General features: G+C 44.8%; 1 protein-coding gene across 7 annotated transcripts in view; it reads right to left on the bottom strand.

Annotated features, from left to right (window-relative positions):
• Window positions 1–20,904, bottom strand: part of GARRE1 (granule associated Rac and RHOG effector 1) — a 79,693-nt gene that overhangs the window by 25,398 nt on the left and 33,391 nt on the right. For all 7 annotated transcript variants that reach the window (XM_078062995.1, XM_078063001.1, XM_078062997.1 and 4 more), the window contains one exon: window positions 713–919. In XM_078062995.1, coding sequence (XP_077919121.1) covers window positions 713–919 — 207 coding nt within the window. The remainder of the gene's footprint in view (window positions 1–712; window positions 920–20,904) is intronic.

Here is a 20,904-nt window from a genome sequence, read left to right as displayed (position 1 = left end):
CTTAAAAATAAGTGAGTAAGTAAGTAAATAAAAGGCATGAAGCAACTGGTAAAAAGTTAAGATTCACTTGAAGAAGCTAAAAGGAAGACAAGAGGGTATATGGGACATTTCCTAAATGCTTGAACTGTTTCATAATAATGTCTTTTAGAATGACTCAAAGGTGAGGTGGACAATTCCTCCAAGAAGCTGGCTGTGAAAAGAGCAGAAAAACAGAGGCAGGACATCTCCAGACACCAAGGAGTATTAAAATGCCTACAAGAAATGTGTCGTCCCTGACCACATCTGACCTGGCTGCCTGGCTGAGCACTTACCCTCCGCAGCCAGCTCTGGCCCGTCTTTCCAGACTGAGGCTCCAGCCTCTTCTCCCTGGCCCCTCTTCCTTGAAGCTCTGCGGCCCTGCTCCTAGTTGGAGGCAGGGCCCCTTCTCTGGGCTCCTGCACACCTCCATCACAGCCCTTTCACCCTGTTTTTGTAGGCCCTTTCTCTTAGGAGGCTGGGAGTAGAGGCTGTCACCCCGGTGCCTGGCCCGCGCCCGGCACGAAGTGGGCATTCACAAAGGCATTCACTGTCAAATGAATGAACAAGCGAACGGTAACAGTTTAAAACTAACACCTCTAAATAAAACACCTCTTTTAGGAACCAACAGGCAAAGGTCCTGTGGAGCCTCCGCTATTTGAACACAGGGTTCCCATCTCCCCCAGGTCAGGGTTACCTCGGCAGCCCCCCGCCAGGAGCGCACAGCTTCCTCCAACTCAGGCGTGTGGCTCATGCTGGAGAAGCCGCCGCCACCGCTGTTCTTTTTCTCTGGCACAACCACCTCGGCAAAGCAAGAGTGAGCCACTGGCTGGACCTTCTGTAAGGCCTGGGTCAAAAACTGGAAGTGGACCTGCACCACTGTCAAGAAACATCGCCCCAACACCTGTGAAAACAAGAAAGCCAGGGGTTTAGCTTGTGCGTGCTACTGCATTCGTGCGATACGCTGTTAACTACCAACATGGGCAGAAGGTAACAGTCCCCGGAAACCTGAAATCACAGGGAGTTAGAGAGTCACCATGCTTTAGAAGGATCTCTGCGCTCACGTTTGCATCTGGGTGCCTGATGTCTACAAGACAAAATGTTTCAACCAAATAGCAAACCCCAAGGTTCAAACGGGCCTTCTCAGTTCCCACCCAGCCCCCCACTCCTCGTCTCCATTCCCCTCACGTGCACTCTGGCTCACGCTAACCCTGGTTGTCTCTGGGCTCCTAATGAACCAGAGGAACTCACAGTTCCAGTTACGGGCACACAGCATTCAGAAGGCACAGTAAAAGCCATGTGATTGAAAATCTGAAAGGTCAGTTTGACTCTAAGAATTCTATTAGAAATGGAATCCAAAGATACAAGTTATTTTGGTAACAGTGTTATTAACATAGCTCTATGTCATAATTTCAGTCTTAAGAAACAAAGCTGACAGACCAATCTTCTAGGAGTCAACAAAACATACTGGATGACTCTATTTATCACAACAGTAGAAACTCACTCTCCTGATACATATCAGTAGTTAGTTGGTCGATGGAGCACTCCATTAAAGTAGGGAATTCATTAAAAAAAAAAATACTATATACAAGGGCGACTGGGTGCTTCAGTCGGTTAAGCGTCTGTCTTTGGCTCGGGTCATGATCCTGGGGTCCTGGGATGGAGCCCTGCCTCGGGAATCCCTGCTCAGCAGAGAGTCTGCTTCTCCTTCTTCCTCGGCCCCTCCCCCCTTCTGTGCTTGCGAGCTCTCTCTCAGGTAAATCAATAAAATCTTTATTTATTTATTTATTTTTTTTTTTAAAGATTTTATTTATTTATTTGACAGAGAGAGACACAGCGAGAGAGGGAACACAAGCAAGGGGAGTGGGAGAGGGAGAAGCAGGCTTCCCGCTGAGCAGGGAGCCCGATGTGGGGCTCGATCCCAGGACCCTGGGACCATGACCTGAGTTGAAGGCAGCCGCTTAACCGACTGAGCCACCCAGGCGCCCCCAATCAATAAAATCTTTAAAAAAAAATACTATATATATAATACTATGCTAATATACACTGTTAATATGTAACTATAATAATTTATATGCCAAAAAAAACTATATAGCATAAGTATTTTAAGATATAAATGTGCATTTATCTGCCACCCTTGGCAATCGCCAAAACTATTCTCTGAATTTTTTTTTTTAGATTTTATTTATTTATTTGACAGAGAGAGAGAGTGAGCACAAGCAGGGGGAGCGGCAGGCTGAGGGAGAAGCAGACTCCCCGCTGAGCGAAGAGCTTGATGTGGAGCTCGATCCCAGGACCCTGGGATCACGACCTGAGCCAAAGACAGCCGCTTTAACCAACTGAGCCACCCAAGGTGCCCCTACTCTCTGATGTTGTTATTCCCTGTTTGCTTTCTTGAGGTAACCCTAGCTACAAGGTGTTCTCTATGATTTCCTACTTCTTTTTCTTTAAAGGAAAGCAAGAGAAGTGCCTGGGTGGCTCAGTCAGTTGAGCATCTGCCTTTGGCTCAGGTCATGATCTCCAGGTCCTGGGATCGAGCCCCACATTGGGCACCCTGCTCAGCAGGGAGCCTGCTTCTCCCTCTGCCCCTGCTCTCTTTCGAATAAACAAACAAACAAACAAATAAATAAAACTTCTCTAAAAAATTAAAAATAAAGGAGAGTAAGAACTTGTCACTCACAAAGCAACCTGAACAGAGAACTTCCAGATTATTGACACCTTCCCTTAAATTTTTACAGTTGTTTGGCCCATACTAAATTTGACAACAATAACAAAACTATCTGCAACTCTTCTATCATGTTCCATAACATTCACATTTTTTCCATGGAGGGTCTATCATATTTCATTGGCTCACACAGTAGATTACTTACTCAAGAAATTACTCTACTGAGTTTGCAATTTATTTATTATATTGCAATTTATTCAACTGGTAGGAGCACAGCTGAGAGGGCCCACTTGCTGCCAGGACTCAGTGCACTGCCTTGGGGAATGGTTTCCATTGCTTTTACAAGGAACTAAAATCCGACCCCAGTGCCCACCCTCCGGCCTAGTCCTGTCCCTTGAAGCACCTAAAAATAAGACCCAAGTCGGGCCCTCTCACCTGCCAGCCCACATTTTTTAGATGCTGTCCTTTTCCATCCCCACTGGTGAGAGCTCTGCTTCCTGGAGAAAGAGTCAGGCAAGTCTCAGGGGTAACTTGTCACCACTTGTTCCCTCTGATTTTCCCCTGTGGAAGTCACCAGGGCCAGACTAAAACAAACAAACTCACACAAATCTCACACCAAAGCATCAGCCCTCTACGGAGAACAATTAGAATTGGAGGCTGAACTCTCACCCAAACCTCCTGGGTCTCCACTCATACCTGCCTCAAAGCTCCTCCCCATCAGTGATCTGTGCCAGACAGGGCAGGGTGAGGGACACAGAGGAAGCGGCCCTAGCAACCTAGAGTCATGTGACAGGAACAGAATAAACAGCATATATTTTGTCTTGTACATACTAGCAGCCAGCCTTCATTGAACACTCCGCATGTACTTCACCTATGCTAAAGGTCTACCATGGATTATCTCATTTCATCCTAGGAACAATTGTATGAAGTCATTCCCATTTTACGGACAGTAAGACCAAGGCACAGAAAGGTTATGAAACTTTGTCACGGGAATACAAATTGGATGTAACAGAGTGGTCACTTGCCTCAAGTGTCTGTGCCCTTTGCCACTGTGCCCCACTGCCTCCAACAGGCTCGAAACAGCTGGGTACAGCTGTGGGCTGGCAGCGCTGAGACCAGGCACACGACAAACTCAACCTTAACTGGCCTAGGCCAGAATGAGGGTATCCAGAAGGCCCACACAGTGCAAACACAGGAGGAGGAGTGGAGCTGGCTCCTAGGACACACAAACTCTTCCTCAGCCTCTTGGCAGGCTATGGGGAAGAGAGGAAGGGGGAAGTGGAGATGCCGGGTACCATTTGCTCTGGGGTCACATTCTTATGGCTTCTGACCAATACAATTAAGTCATTCATTTGTTCAATAAATATGTAATATGTGAATGCCTGATATGTACAAAGCACAACAAAAGGCCAATGGATACTACAAGAAAGACAATGAGCAAGTCCTTGTCCTCATGAGGGTTTCTTTCCTTGCCTTTTTTTTTTTAAGATTTATTTATTTATTTGTTTATTTATTTATTTATTTATTTGAGGGAGAGGGAGAGAAGCAGACTCCCTGCTGAGCGTGGAGTCGGATCCAGGACTCAATACAGGACTCGATCTCACGACCCTGAGATCACGACCCGAGCTGAAATCAAGAGTCGGATGCTCAACCAACCAAGCCACCCAGGTGCCCCATGAGGGTTACTTTCTAATGGTGGGGAACAAACTGCTAAGTTGATATGCTAAGTCAGGGGCTAATGGAGAAGGAACACAAAGGGGAGGTGAGAAGGAGAAGGCTCTCTGAGGGAAGGACTAAGGGAACAGGAAACTACCCCTCCCCCTTCTAAAAGGGAAAATTCTGGGAAAAGCCTGATGCAGGGTCCCCGGGGTCCAGAATAGGACAGTGCTGCCTGATGGGAGGATGGGGCTGGGGAGGGTCCCCCTCTTGGTAGGCAGGTGGAAGGAGGATGCTGCTGCAGGAGTAAGTGGGGGAAAGATGCAGGACAGTTTAAAAGGCAGACATTTGGTATGTTGTCTCTACCGTTTTTACATGTTTGACCTTGGATGAGTCATTTAATCTAAATTTCTTCCCTATAAACAAGGAATGATGAGAACCAGAGCTCAGCAATCTTCCTCCCCACCCTTCCTTCCCCCACCACCACGATACATGGAGCATCAGTTCTAATTACAGCTGCAACAAAATATCTGTGTTGTGAACAATTCACTAAAAGCCAATCAAATCAATGGCCACCCTGGACTTTGGAAAAGCTATTTCACAGGATATCTGCTCTAAAGGCTTAAAGTAATAGATGCATAAACACTACTTTCTCTTGAGAGAGGACAGTGCTCAACCTCCAGCCTGCCTCTGCCCATCTCCTGTCACAGCCCAGGTCTCCTCCTGTAATAGACCCCACCGGCCTCCCCCCAGACCTGGGCCAGTCCTTGGGGCCTCCTGACAAACCTGGAAGGAAATACAGACTCTAACGTTGTGAATTCGAAAGCATGCGACCGCAGGGCCGTGGGCAGCTATTCTGTCCTTCACATGGAGAACACTGCCTGGACTGCGGGATTCCGTGAGGCTGCAGAACAGATGTGACAACCTGGGGAAACGGGTGAGTGGGGCGGTCAGAGACACCGGAGTTTAAAATGTCAGCAGACAGACACCTGCAGCTCTATCAGCAGCTACCGTTCATTGAGTCCTTAAACCCATACCAAGCACTTTACTTGCAGTGAAGCAACTCTGTGGGGAAGAGAAATGCACCCATTTTACAGATGGTAACACTGAAGCTTCGAGAAAGAAGCCTGCTCCAATGCCATGCAGGTGATAAGAGGTGGAACAGAGACCTGATGCCAGATATGTTCCAAAAGCTGTGTTCCTAACCACCAGGCCACTCTGTCTCCCTAGGATAGGATCCAGGATGCAGCCATAATAGTGGTGGTTAGTAAGAAGAGGGGAGGAGCCCTGTGCAGGAACCCTGACTTCTCCTGCATGGTGTCAGGCCCTGGGGTGGGAAGAGAGACTGGGAGGCATGGCTCTGTCTTCTCTGGCAGTGGAAAAGGGACTGGGACAAAAGTATCAAGTGGGGTAGCCTGTGGCACTCCTGGATGGCATGAGTCTCCAAGTTTATGATTCCACAGCAGAGCGCAGCTGCAAAGACTGGCTCGAAACAGCAATGTGAAACAGGGAGAGGGTACAGAGGGCTTGGGAGAAAGAGAAGCTTCTTCTACCTCTTGAGGAATTCCAAACCCAAAAACATCTGTTCAGTCCTTCAGCACATCAGTCTCATTTAAGAATTATGAATAAAGCAATCGTAATTAATTGGCATTTGCATTTTTAAAAGATTAATCTAGGGGCACCTGGCTGGCTGTCGGAGAAGCATGCGACTCTTGATCTCAGGGTCGTGAGTTGGAGCCCTAGGTTGGGTGTAGAGATTACTTAAATAAATAAAACTAAAAAAAAAAAAAAAAAAAGATTAATCTATCCATAGCATCTCGAGTTGATGGAATTTCAGACTTCTGCATTAAAAGAAATCTTTTACTGTGACTTAAATTTCTCATAAAGGCCCAAATCCTGAACAGAAACCATCAGTGACCTTGCCACTCCTGCCTATCAACGTCCACGGAGCATTCTGGATATAAACAGCCTCAAGGATCTACCAAAAGGAAACCTTGTTTTCTGGAACTCCCTGATGGCGGCGGGAAAGGGTATGAGTTCACTTTCCCATATCCATGTACACATACCACATCTACTGCTAAGAGTGTTGTGTTGATGGACAGAACCAGAAAACCTTTTCTTTTTGGTGATGTTTACATTTTATTAATTAAAACAGATTTTAGTTTAAGGTCATCCTATTTTGAATCCCAAAAGACCACGCTTTCTACATCACCACTGATGCTGAGGATCAATGGAACTCTACCTTCTTAGAATATTTCAAAATTTGGTTATAGTTACTGCTGTTCTACGGCCAAGCAAGGCCTGACTCAGCCCTGAATATACGCCTGTGGTGGGATGATGGAATGCCCAAATCTACTCCATCTTCCAACATGCCTTGTGATTTTCACATTAAAACACACAGTGTCTCACCAAGTTCATTTTCTACTCAACCTCACTTAACAATCTGTCTTTCTCACATCCCCGGAGTGAAGAACAAATAAAACTGTCACATACACCACACTGTCAAACATTTCCAGGAATTCTAGCATTTATTTCTGATCAGTTTAAAAGTCTAGAGTGAATGGAGTCGATCTGGACTGGCTGCTTTTATTAGAAATTCCAAAGTCATTCAATCATTTCTTTCTCTGTAATATTTACTTTTACCTTAAACATAACAGTTGGTTCCAAGTATCCTCAACCTTGCTCTTTTGTTCATATGATAATTCCAGAGTTATTACATAATGACCTAACCAATAGACCAGAATGTGATATAGAGACCTAAATGTGTCTCCAGAGAAATAGAGAATGCAGTGGACCATGCCCAGGCTATGGAAAGTGCTCTGCAAAGATTAGATTACGGTATAAAAATGCAAAAAACAAACTTACTGAAACTATGTATAGTCTGACCTAAAAACCGATTACAGCGAGTGTTTAAATATTTAAAAATTTTTAAAAAGGCAACTAACAAAACAACAAAGATCTCTTTGCAGTCGGTATTAACCTAGAGCAAGCTGCCATGCTATGTATAGGAGAGAGAACAAGGAAAGGAAAGAAAAGCTAACACATGCCCAAGGGTGGCTGAACTAACACCAAGTGCTAATTATTCACACAAGATTATATATATTCTGCCTCTGGACATGCTCCTCTCGCCTGCTGGTGAAAATATCAACAGAGACAGTTTCAGAACTCCTACTTCATGGGCTGAGCACTCTGGTGCACAAAACCTTTCACATCAGTAATACATAATCACTGCAAACAAATTAGGGGAAAAAAGATCAGCTAAATAAAAATCTACCAAATAGCACTAAACAGATATAACCACTGATTACATGTTTCCTATACAGCCTATATTTGTACCTGTAGATGTTTGTTTTTGTAAAAACTAGATTATGTTTATATGTTCTGTTTTATAGCCTGCTTTCCAAAAGAAAATATATCAACAATTTATTACCATGCCAACACACATAGGAAGTTTTATATTTTAGCTACATTGCTATAAATCTTAACTAATAAGGATAATTACAAAATATCATTCAGGACATGAAAACGTGAAAGGCTACTCAAAGTAACTAAGTCCACATTAATTATGGTAAACAAAGGACTCTGCTCTTCTAGTAATTTTTCCCATTGAAAATGCAAGTTTCCTCCATAAACAAGCAAAGTAATATTGTGGGTTTCTACAGGGCAGAGATAAAATATATTTAAGTCACCCAGACAAGTTTATGGCCTGGGAGCCTATTAGAGTTCAGGAAATTCTTTTTGTTGATATGAGTGTATTTTTCATTAAAAGTTGTCACTGCAGGGACGCCTGGGTGGCTCAGTAGGTTAAGCGTCTGCCTTTGGCGCAGGTCATGATCCCAGGGTGCTGGGATTGAGTCCTGCCCGCATCAGGCTCCCTGCTCAGCGGGGGCCTGCTTCTCCCTCTGCCTGCCGCTCCCCCTGCTTCTGTGCGCTCTCTCTCTCTGACAAGTAAATAAAATCTTAAAAAAAAAAAAAAGTCATCACTTCAATCAAGAAGAAAATATTACCATTGGGACATCCGAGTGTTTAAGGCACTGGGACTTAAGAAAATACTAAACTATCAACTGGGGGCGCCTCGGTGGCTCAGTCGGTTAAGCATCCGACGCTTGGTTTCGGCTCAGGTCATGATCTCGGGGTTCTGGGTCGGGCTCTGCGCTCAGTGTGGAGTCTGCTTGAGATTCTCTCTCCTTCTCCCTTTGCCCCTCTTGCTCATGCTGTCTCTCTCTCTAAAATAAATAAATCTTAAAAAAAAAAAAAAATTTCTCAACGGATAAAATGATTAAGAAGACAAATGGGGAATTCACAAGTGGAAATTCACTCCGTCAACATTATCTTCACCCTACAACACTGAGCGGAAGCCCTCTGCATCCCAGTGACATGTCAGTACAGGGCAGTACGTGCCTCACCTGTTACTTCACTGAGCTAGGGTTCACCATGCCCATGTGACCGACAGCCTCTGTTATTCACGTGGTATTCCTCCTACCTTGAGCGCTGTGGCAAGTGTTGGGCTGAGGTGGGGAAGCGGGTCTTCCACCTCTTCCCAGCAGCATGGGAGACAGTGGACCGCTCCCCCCTTCCTGAAACACTGGCTTCTCTTGGCTTCCAGGACACTGCACTTGCTCCATCTCTACCTCACTCTCTGGCTGCTCCCTCAGCAGACTCCTAGGCTGCTTCCGAGTCATCTCCTCACCTCTAAATACTGGAGTGCCCCAGGGCTCACTTGTCCTTGGATTCTCCCTCTGGCTCGCTAGTTATATTCACTTCCTTGATGACCTGGTCCAGTTTTACAGCTTTAAATACCGTCTATTGACTCAACTGTTCCCAAGTTCCTATCTCCTGACTGGACCTCAGCCTTGAACTCCAAATCTGTATATCTGACTATCCACTTGACATTGCCCCTGGGATGTCTAATAGGCACTGCAGACCTTTATTCCAACACACTCTTGCCCCACGGCTCCCCATCTCAGTAAAGAGCACGACCAGTGGTCCAGGTGCTCATGCGGTAAACCCCGGAGTCATCGTCGACCCCTCTTTCTCTCATGCACGCACACACATGTCCCACAGTGCTATATTCAAATAAAACTGCTAGAATATCAATCGGCCTTAAAAAGGAGGGCAACTCTGACACATGCTACGATATGGATGAGCCTTAAAGACATAATGGTAAGTGAAAGCAGCTGGTCACAAAAAGACAAATATTGTACCATCCCACATATAGGAGGTACCTAGAATAGGCAAATTCAGAGAGACAGAAGGTAGAAAGGTGGTTTCCTGGGTGGAGGAGGGTGGAATGGAAGCTATTGTTTAAAGGGAGCAGGGTTTCAGTTTGGGAAGATGAAGACGTTCTGGAGATGGATGGCACTGAGGGTTGCATAACAGGGTGAATGTACCTAATGCCTCCGAGCCATACACCTAAAAACAAGTCCAACTGCTTCCAGTCACCTCCTCTGCTAGCATTCTGTTCCAAGTTATGATCATCTCTTGCTTGGATTAATTACTATAATAGCCTCTTAACTGATCTTCCTGTTCCATTCAATTAGGATTAGGTCTGTCTACACACAACAACCTATACAGTGGCTTAAGCAAGAGTGATGTTTACTTCTTTCTAAGGGAAAAAATAAACCTAGGGTTCGGCAGTCCAGAGCTGGGATGGGGACCCCCCGGGCATCCCAAAGAACCCAGTTCCCATTTTTCTGCTCTGCATCCTCATGCAAGGCTGACATTCTTCCATTGCCTCAGGTCTAAATGGCTAAATGACCTTCAGCCATTCGCCTGCATTCTAGAGAGCAGCAAACTGGGGCAGCAGACTCATCCCAAACCTCTAGTTACATCTTCACAGACCAGAACTTATTCAAGCGACCCCTAGATGGAAGGAAGGCTGGGAGCATACTCCCTTTTCTGTGCACAATATGCCTGAAAACCAAACAAAACACAAACCCAGAGTTTTGTTGCTAAGGAAGAAGGGGAGACTGGATTTGGGGAGGCAACTAGCAGCATCTTCTCTCTCCCCTAGAGTCTACTTTCCACACAGGAAACAGATTATAAAACAGAAACCAAATTGCACTCGCCTGCTCAAAATCCTCCAATGGCTTTTCACTGCCATCAGAAGAAAATCCATAGTCCTCGTTCTGTCCTACAATACCCTCCATGATCTGGCCCCTGACTATTCTCTGAACTTATCTCCTGTCCTTCTCTCAGCCCTGGCCACCCCGCTTTTTTGCTGTTCCTCAGAAATTCTGAGCACAGCCCCTGTCTCAAGTCTTCTGCATAAGCCAGTTCCCACTACCTCAGGGTTTCTCAACATCAATGCTATTGACATTTGGGGCCAGAGACGTCACTGTTGTGGGGGGCTGTCCTATGCAGGGCTGTGTGTTGTCAGCGGCATTCCTGGTCTTTACTTAGGAGATGCCAGCAGCACTGGTTGGAGGTGCAGTAACCACAACCTCTCAGATCCTATTGTTTTGAATACATTTTCAAATCCTTACTTTTTTTTTTTAAAACAAAAAGCAGAGGGAGATCCCTTCCCCCTACAGTGACTTCTGAGAGACCAAGAGCTGCAGAAGAGCACGAATGTGGCAGCAGAGGGGAGCTTTTGAGTATCCACACTTCTGCTCCACTGCAGGACTGAAACACAACCTGATGGGCTATGAGGAGAGAAACACCAAGATTCCGCCTTCTCCAAATAAATTTGAATTGAAAATCAGATAAATCGAAGAGCTTTGTGCCCCTGCAAACTTATGTCTTTCAGGATCTGGGGCCTGAGTCTGGTTGCCTAATGTTCCACGGTTCTTTCAGAAACACCATCCCACCATGGGTGTGTATGTGTGGGATAGGAAGGATGGGATATTGGTCAGAAGCAGAGAGGGAAACTGAAGTCTTAAAAGATGGCAAAAATTTGTTCCTAAAATATACAGTGAGTCAGTGAAACTCTGACTCCCTAGCATGCAAGTTCAAACCTGCTCCTTCAAACCATTCTGGGCCCTCTGGGGTAACAGTCAAGTTCTTCTCAATGAGTAAGACTTCTCTTACCCTACCCCTAGCATGGAAAAAAATGGGAGATGTCATTTTTGTGACAATCAAAAATACTGCTAGACACTGCCAAGTGTCCTCTAAGGGACAGCCTATCCTGACCCACTGGTGAATGAACCACTACTCCATCTGGAGCATACTGGCCCTTGGAATTCATATGGTCTGATGGTCTTTGCTCAAATGTCCCATCCTCGGCCTTTCCTCTACCTCTCTCTCCCCCCCTTATCCTTCTTCATCTCTCTTCACAGCAACCCCTACTACCCGACATTACCTTTGCATGTGCTATTTATTTTTCTATTTTCCCACCTAGGAGCTAAGCTGGATGAAGGTAGGGTCTTTGTTTTGCTCTCTGTTGCATTCTCAGTGCCTGGTGCATAGTAGACAATCCCTCCTATGTATTTGTTGAAAGAAGGGAAGAAAGCAGTTGCTACCCTCCACGTAAAAGTGCCAAGCCAAGGGGTGCCTGAGTGGCTCAGTCTGTTGAGTGTCCGACTCTTGATTTCAGCTCAGGTCATGATCTTGGGGTCCTGGGATCTAGCCCCACATCGGGCTCTGCGCTCAGTGCGGGGTCTGCTTGAGGATTCTCTTTCCCTCTCCCTCTGCCTCTACCCCTGCTCACACACACGCTCTCTCTCAAATAAATAAATCTTAAAAAAAAAAAAGAAAAAGTGCCAAGCCAAGCCAGGAGCAGCATGGTGACTACAGGGCTGAGGGCAGGGCATCAAAAATGCCAGTATCTTTGTGCAGATGACATCGGATTCTTCCTCCCAAAACTCTTCCTGCTTTCTTTCCCTGGACAGCTCTTCAGCAACCAGCTCGCCGCAGACACCAGCTGCAAACCTTGAGATGACTTTGAGGGTGACACTACCAATAGGCTTGGGGAGATCACAACTATTATGCAGAAAGGAAGTCTGTAAACCATGCAAGGCTTTCCTGTAAGCAACACACTCATCCATGAATGAACAATCAGGTATAACATCTGTTATGGCTTGGAACTGTATGCTTATTCTTTCAAACTAAGAGCCAGTATGTAATTAATGGGTATGCTGTTTAGAGATATGCATAGGGAATAAAAAGATGTATTTTCTCTATATGTTTCTGTGTACATACCTATTTGCTACTACCTACATAGATACATAAGACAATGGTAGTTATATCTGGCACTGTCATGGAGTTGGAAGGGAGAGTCAGTATTTTTGAAGAAGGAGACTTAGGTCATTCAGAAATGTTTGAATTTTTTTTACCATAAGCATGCACCATGTATAAGAAAAATTAATTTGTTAAAATCAATAACTAACAGTAATATATCCAATGTATTCCCATTAAAATAAGGACCAAAACAAGGATGCTCACTCTTAAAGCTGATTATTTTATATATTAAAACTTACCGGGGCGCCTGGCTGGCTGTCGGTTAAGCATCTGCCTTTGGCTCAGGTCATGATCTCAGGGTCCTGGGATGGAGCCCCACCCGGTGTTGGGATCCACGCTCTGCACTCAGCAGGGAGTTTGCTTCTCTCCTTCTCCCTTTCCCTCTGCCCCTCCCCCAGCTCATGTGCTCTCGCTCTCAAATAAATAAATCTTAAAAAAAAATTATGGGGACACCTGGGTGACTCAGTCGGTCAAGCATTTACAGATGAATAAATAAAATCTTTAAAAAAAATTATGGTCAGCACAACAAGATATATAACTATTGGAAGGGAAGAGATATATGTAGATGGCATGACTACATATGCCAAAAAACCCCAAGTAAACTAATTGAAACATCAGAATGACTGTATTCAGTCACATGGAAGGAGACAAAATCAAGAGTGTTTCCATAGCATAGGAAAAAAAACTTTAAAATATTATTTCATTCATTATAGCTACTGAAATATAAATTACTTAAGAATTTTGTTTTAAAGATTTTATTTATTTGTCAGAGAGAGCACACAAGCAGGGGGAGCGGCAGGCAGAGGGAGAATGAGGCTCCCCGCTGAGCAAGGAGCCCGATGTGGGGCTCGATCCCAGGACCCTGAGATTATGACCTGAGCCGAAGGCAGACGCTTAACCAACTGAGGCACCCAGGTGCCCCATAAAAATCCCATTTCATTCTCTCTAAAACCTAAATTCTTAGCAGGGCCTACCTGGTTCTCTACCCTGCCCTAACCTCTTCAGGCCTGGGTAGGAAGGTCTGGGGTAGGAGCCTGGGTCCTGTCAGGGTGAGTGGAGCATGAGAACACTGAACCAACCGGCAGTCAGCCTTGAGGCTATTCTCCACCTGCATCCCACAGCATCACACCTCATGTCTCAGTCTACACATTTATGTCTCGCCCACAAGGCATAGAGCACTTTTTTTTTTTTAAAGATTTTATTTATTTATTTGACAGAGACACAGTGAGAGCAGGAACACAAGCAGAGGGAGTGGGAGAGGGAGAAGCAGGCTTCCCGCTGAGCAGGGAGCCCGATGCAGGCGTCCTGGGATCATGACCTGAGCCGAAGGCAGACGCCCAACGACTGAGCCACCCCGGCGCCCCCAGCCTAGAGCCCTTCTGACTGCCCTCACTCATCTCTGCCCGCTCGCAGCCAGCTCCTGTGTATTTTCTTCCAGAGGATGGGCGGCAGCAGCTAGGTGAAGAGGAAAGCAGACCAGGGCACTGAGGCCTTCTCCAGGGGCTGGTGAGGCCTCAGGAGGGGTCCTGGAGTGAGCAGGGACTCCCGGGGGTTCCTTCACACCAGGCTATTTCTACTTTCCTGACTCTGGGTAGGTCAGCATTAGCGAGAGGGCCAGGAAATGCAGTCTCATGGAGGAATGGACAAGGCAAGCCAGCCCCTCTGCTCAGAGACCGCACTGGCCTGAGGCAGCGGAGGGGCAGGGGACACAAGCCCTGTCTATGTGAGTCCCAGCATTGCCGGCAAATGTCATTTCACGCACATTCAGAATCCTGATTTGTAAAGATGAGGGAGGCTGCCAAAACAGACTGCTATCCAATCCTGTGAGATCTCACAAGCCGAACAGCAACCATAAACATTTAGAATAAAGAATAATTCAGGAAAGCTAGTTCTATGTAAAATTATACTCCACGAACTCTTCTGTTTCTGTCTCCTTCTAATTCACCCACCAAACCTAGTATTTCCCTTATGTTCACTCAAACCTTTTTAGCAACAATGAAATTTTAAATCTTCTCCTCCTAAAGGAAAGCAACCTTGCCATTTTGGTCACCAAAATTAGGAGCACACCTGACTCCTACCTGCTATTGGGGTCCTGCCCAGGGGATGGGGTGGGTTCTCTGTTCTCATTTTCTTCCTTGATTCACTTTTATTTTCTTCATTTTTCTGAAAAGTACCTGCTTTTCTTTTCATCACTACAACTTACTCAATAATACACCCTGTGATACTGTGATTTACAGCAAGAAATGTCTATTTTGGTCTTCTTCCAAGGTTCCCGGCACAGAGCTCCTAAAACCGTTGGAATTTTCTCGGTGATAAGGGAGATAAAGTGTGCTTTGTTATTCATAACAAGCCTCTCTGAACTATACCTGAGTTTATGTTAATGAGGTGACTTTTGAAAAGCCCCTAAGAATGGGGGCTGGTTGTTAGGGGAACCAACCACTGATGAGAGGTTTGGAGCTTTCAGCCCCACCCCTTTGGGGACGGGAGAGGTTAGAGGTCGAATCAATCACCAATGGCCAATGATTGAATCAATCATAGCCACAGATTGAAGCCTTGAGAAAGCCCAAAGGAGGGTTCAGAGAGCTTCTGGGTGGGTGAACATTTGGAGGTGCTAGGACGGTGGTGTATCTAGAGAGGGCATGGAAGTGCCACCCCTTCCCATATACCTGGCCCTATGCATCTCTTTCACCTAGTTGTTCCTGAGTTAGATCCTTTTATAATTTAGTAAGTAAAATGTTTTTCTGAGTTTTGAGTTGCTCTAGCAAATTAATGGAACCCATGGTGGGGGTCGTGAGAACCTCTGCTTCTTTACAGCCAGTTGGTAAGAAGCACGGGTAATAACACCCTGGCCTTGCGACTGGTGTCTAAAGGGTAGGAGGACATTCCTGTGGGACTGAGCCCTTAAACTGTGGAGTCTGATGCTAGCTTCAGGGAAATAGTGTCAAAACTGACTCACAACTGCTTGGCATGGGAAAGTCCCCACCACACATTTAGTGATCACATGTGCCAGAAGCGGACTATTTTGTGAGTAGACAGAAAACAGAAGAGTCTTCCTAAATACTCCTATTTCTGTTACAGACCACTTCGTATGCACAAATCCTCCATGGAATGGAACCATTTATGGGATATTCCTGATACGCTACTCCTAACAGAAGTTTCTCATTCCCTTTTTTTAAACTTGGAAAATACCCAAACAAACACAAAAGGAGAGTATAACAAATCCTCATATACCCATCAAAAAGCTTCAATAACCACCAACCTTTTGCCATGTTTTTTTTCACCCTTCTTCCCACCACCACTTTTTTTTGCTGGAATGTTTTGAAGCAAATCCCAATTAACCAAGACCTAGTACATGTTCAAACTTCCCAAATTATCTTTTAAAATGTACTTTGTTTGAATTTCAACCCCAAAAAGATCATCTTATTTGGTTGTCATATCTCTTTATATATATATATATTTTTTTTTTTTTTTTTTAATATTTATTTTTTAAAGTAATCTCTACACCCAACATGGGGCTCGAACTCCCGACCTTGAAATCAAGTTGCATGCTCTTCCGACTGAGCCAGCTGGGCGCCCCTGGTTGTCATATCTCTTAACTCTGTTTTTAGATGCCTTCTACCTCTTTTTTTTTTTTTTTTCCTCTTATGCTACTTGACTTTGTTAAACAAATCAGGTCAACTGCCTATAGAATATGCTACATTCTGATTTGTCTAATGGCTTCCTTGTGGTGTTAAATAATTTGCTCCACTACACCCCATATTTTATGTAGACTGGGAATTCGTTCTAGAGGACTGATGAGATTATTTCAGGTCCCCTCCCACCCTGGGGAGAGGGAAGAAGTGTGAGAAGTACAAGAACATACTATGGGGGTACTGTGTGGTTCTTAGGATTCATGATCAACTAACTGGCTGTCTCATTTTCAGTGATGTTGAGGTGGACCAATAGATTTGGGTGGGAAAGGCCTGATCTTTCCCTTATGAAGTTCCCCAATGACCTTTTATCAACTGGTTTTATCCTCCATTGTTGACCACTTGCCTAAGTCAGTTAATTCACTATGGTGTGCAAAATGGTGATTTTCCTAATTGTATCATCCCTTTTACATAGAAGAATACTGAGATTCTTCTAAAAAGAAGAAACTTCCCCCATCCATTAGGGCTATTTGGTTACCCTGAAAAACAGCTGTACTAGAGAAGAAGGAAATTTGCTTAATTCCTTATTTTTCTTTTAATTAGCAATTTTCAGAATAATGAGGTGATGGCATAGTGTGTCTTGGCCAATCAAAATCAAAGGATCCAGTGCCTCCAGAAGGGCAGATGCCCTCTGGCCCCAGTGGCTTCCACCCACACAGAATGGGCTCGGCAGACAGTACATCTTGTTGTTCCACATGAAGTTTACAAAATCACTCAAATTCCAACTGCTTAAATTAATTATAGGTTCTTCTAAAACCTAAAATCTGAAGACAATTTAGATAATAGAAGAGGCACCTCAATAAAAGAATAAGCCAAAAAGAGTGGTTAGAAATTAACAACAGCCTGAAAACCAGAACTATATAAGCTATTTTCAGTTTCTGATTAATAGCAGCAATTTGGATTTTCATTTGGCACATACAGTTAGGAAATATTTACTCCACAAGCTATTACGGAAGATCTACTAGTCAAAACAAGAAAGGAAAGAGAGAAGTAACACTGAATTTTACCTTTAGGCAAAAAAAAAAAAAAAAAAAAAAGAAACATGCAAATTTAATTCCATTCAGGTTAATGAAAATCGTAGTTTGAAACCAGTCCCTAATACTTTCCATTACTGTTGCTCTACAGTATTTCTGGCATATATCTACCCAAAATAAATTATTATTTGGTTCTTATGAATTAAGGTTCTTAAGAGTCAGTGAGTACTCACAAATGAATTATTTCAAACAGATTCACGGGTAATCACACAGTTACACAAAAGACATTTGTCAGTGCATCAAACTAAGAGCCAAGGTTCAATTACATAAAGATTTGATTTAAGGTCTGCCTGCCCATTTACAAGGTGATGATACTTGGAAGGCAGCTAAAATCGTCAGAAGATATAAAATATAGTCCCCTTAAAGAACTACAACTCATGGAATCCCTAGAGCTGCCCTGGGCTTCTGGAATGCACAGCACCTGCCCAGAGGGCCACACCCTCCCAACCCTGAGGCCCCAGAGGGAGACCAGAGCCCTGGAACAGTCAAAGGGTGGAGGCCAGAGGAGAAGTGACAGCACTGCTCACTCACACAAGGATCCTGTCCAGCTGCCCGCCCTCCACCTTCCCTTGAAAGGCTGACCCCACCCTTTTGCTGTTTCGGCCACAATAGGTCCCCTCTGCTCTCCACTCAGGTTCATTCTGCCTCAGAAACTCTGCAGTAGCTGTTTCCTCTGTCCGGAATCCTCTGTTCCTGGTTATCAACAGGGTTTATTCCTTCACCTGCTTCAGGTCTTTATTCAAAAAAAGAAACAAGGAGCCCCAGATGGAGTCACTTGTGCTAAGCCCTACATCAGCAAACCAAGACTGAACACTTAACCAAACTGCAATTTCAGCCTCTCCCAGGAATGAAACCTGTAACCTGTCACTCTGGAATGACCTGGTGAGGTAATTCACTGGAGAGACCCCTTCTGTCTCCTATAGGAAGGTGGCCTTGACTGAACCAATCCACTCTGCTCCAAACTTTCTTTTCCTGCTCCCTTCTGCCTATAAAGGCCTTTTATTCTGAACAGCTCTTTGGAGCTCCTCTCCGTCTGCTAGATGGGATGCTGCCCGACTCATGAATAGTTGAATAGAGCCAATAAAATCTTTAAAATTTACTCAGTTGAATGTTGTTTTTTAACAACTCAAATGTCACCTTAGTGATGCCTTTTCTAACCCTCTTATCTAAGACTGCAGTCCCCTTTTAACTACCTGAAGGGAGGGATTTCTATCTTGTTCACTACCATATCCTTTGTGCATAGAACGGTACCTGGTACAAATAAAGTGTGCAATAAATATCTGTGGAATGAAGGCATGAATCACAAGTCAATTTGATTCTTTTACTTACATTTCCACTGAAAAAGAATTCTATTTAAGACAAGTGACAGATGCTTGTAAAAAGAGGTGGACATTTGTGACTTTCTAATGAATAGAAAACCACATTATAGGGCTGTCTATACTGCTTTAATATGAACTACATGGTTTAATTTGCAAAGGATAACCCATTTCTCTGACAAATGATACTGAGGTAGATAAAAATCTAAGAGAAATCAGCCACTCAATTTAGCTAGTCTGGCATTTTACAGGAACACTGGAATTAACACAATCCTAACGACCACCAGTGGAGATGCTCCTAGACTCAGAGAAAGGACAGATAGCAGGTCCCGTGCAGTCTATTTCTAAAAAATGTGTGGGTGGGATATTCAAAGCTTTGTATAAAGAACAAATGCAGCATGGGAAACCATAGTTTTCCTGAATTCACTCGGCTGGACTGATAGTTTGAGACATACAAAGGAATTCCCATGAAGCACTTAATTATGATCACATTTCTTATTTCGACAAAAATCTCACTCCATATACAATGTAAACTATGTATTTTCTTTTTTTAAAAAAATTATTTATTTATTTGAGAGAGAGAGTGAGAGAGCGTGCTCATGAGTGGGAAGGGCAGAGGGAGAGGGATAATCTCCAGTTGACTCCGTGCTAAGAGTGGAGCCTGACGCAGGGCTTGATCCCAGGACCCTGAGATCATGACCCGAGCAGAAACCAAGATTCAGACACTTCACCGACTGCACCACCCAGGTGCCCCTATATGTTTTCTATAAATCCAGAGGAGGAAAAATCCTACCTAAACTGTCACCTGGCTTATCCAAAGGTTCTTGGTTACTGCAAGGGTATTTGCTGGATACCCTACCCCCTACCCCAATGTCCCATTCTAGGCACAAGGCAAACAGCAACGACTATTGGTAGAAGAGGTCCCCTTGGGCTTTTATGAGGAAAAGGCCCTGCAGTTGCTACATCAGGCAGGTAGTACTGCGGCTGCCTTATAAGGGAGGCGCCTACTTCAAGAACCAGGAAAGAAATGAGCAGAGCTAATGTTCTGGGAGTGGCAACTCTTTCCACCTAAAAGGGTTTCAGTTAGAAGAATAACTTGCTGGAGTGCCTGGGTGGCTCAGTTGGTTAGACATCTGACTCTTGATTTCAGCTGAGGTCATGATCTCAGGGTCGTGAGACTGAGCCCTACCTCAGGCTCTCTCGCTTAAAAAATAAATAAATAACTTGCCCAACATTTCTCTCTGATGTTGGGTTTGTACATAATTGTGCTCTGCACTTCAGAGAAGGGCTCAAAGCACCTTTTTTTTTTTTTTTAAAGATTTTATTCATTTATTTGACGGAGACACAGTGAGAGCGGGAACACAAGCAGGGGGAGTGGGAGAGGGAGACGCAGGCTTCCAGTGGAGCAGGGAGCCCGACATGGGGCTCGATCCCAGGACCCTGGGATCAGGACCTGAGCTGAAGGCAGACGCCTACCGACTGAGCCACCCAGGCACCCCTCTCAGCACCTTTCAAGCCATGTTGGAAGCAGTAAGAATGATGATGGCAACTAACTGGGTACAGCCTTTCAGACACACTAACCACATCAGATTATCACGAAAACGCGAACCCACAATCCCGAGATCAAGAGTCTCACGTTCTTCCAACTGAGACAGCCAGGAGCCCCGATAATTCCATCTTATAGATGGGCAAAGTGAGGATTAGAGATGTTGGGAGCTTTGTTCAAGGCCGTACAGATGGTAAGAAGCAGAGTCATTTTTTAACCCAGATCTTCTGACTCCATGCCCCCTAACAGTGTCATAGGTGCCCATTACCTAGTGAAACACCATGGTCACAGCTCATTCTCTGAGAGTGAGATTTTTATTTTAACAGTGAGATTGTGATGAGGGTGAAGCACAAGGGTAGGGGCAAAGTCACTGAAAAGTACAGACAAGACAGGACCCACGTACACCCTGCCTGCCCCAGAGCACAGAGTGAGCAACTGGAGTTCCTAGAGAGGGGCACTGGGATCAACGAGCATATCCCAAACCTGGCTGTAAGTTAGGGAACATGAGAAGCATCTCTGGCCCCCCCTCAGGGGTGGGCCAGTGGGATCAGTGCTTTCTCTTAGGTGTAAAATGGTCAAGGGGCACCTGGGTGGTTCAGTCATTAAGCGTCTGCCTTCAGCTCAGGTCATGATCCCACAGTCCTGGGATCGAGCCCTGCGTTAGGCTCCTGCTCAGCGGGGAGCCTGCTTCTCCCTCTCCTCCCCCTGCTTGTGTTCCTTCTCTCGCTTTGTCTCTCTCTGTCCAATAAATAAATAAAATCTAAAAAAAAAAAAAAGGTCAAGCATTTGAGGGGCACTTGGGTGG

Source organism: Halichoerus grypus, chromosome 15, assembly GCF_964656455.1.
Source record: "Halichoerus grypus chromosome 15, mHalGry1.hap1.1, whole genome shotgun sequence".
Taxonomy (NCBI): Eukaryota; Metazoa; Chordata; class Mammalia; order Carnivora; family Phocidae; genus Halichoerus; species Halichoerus grypus.
The sequence above is the reverse complement of the archived record's forward strand: the minus strand, read 5'-3'. Positions and strand labels throughout refer to the sequence as shown.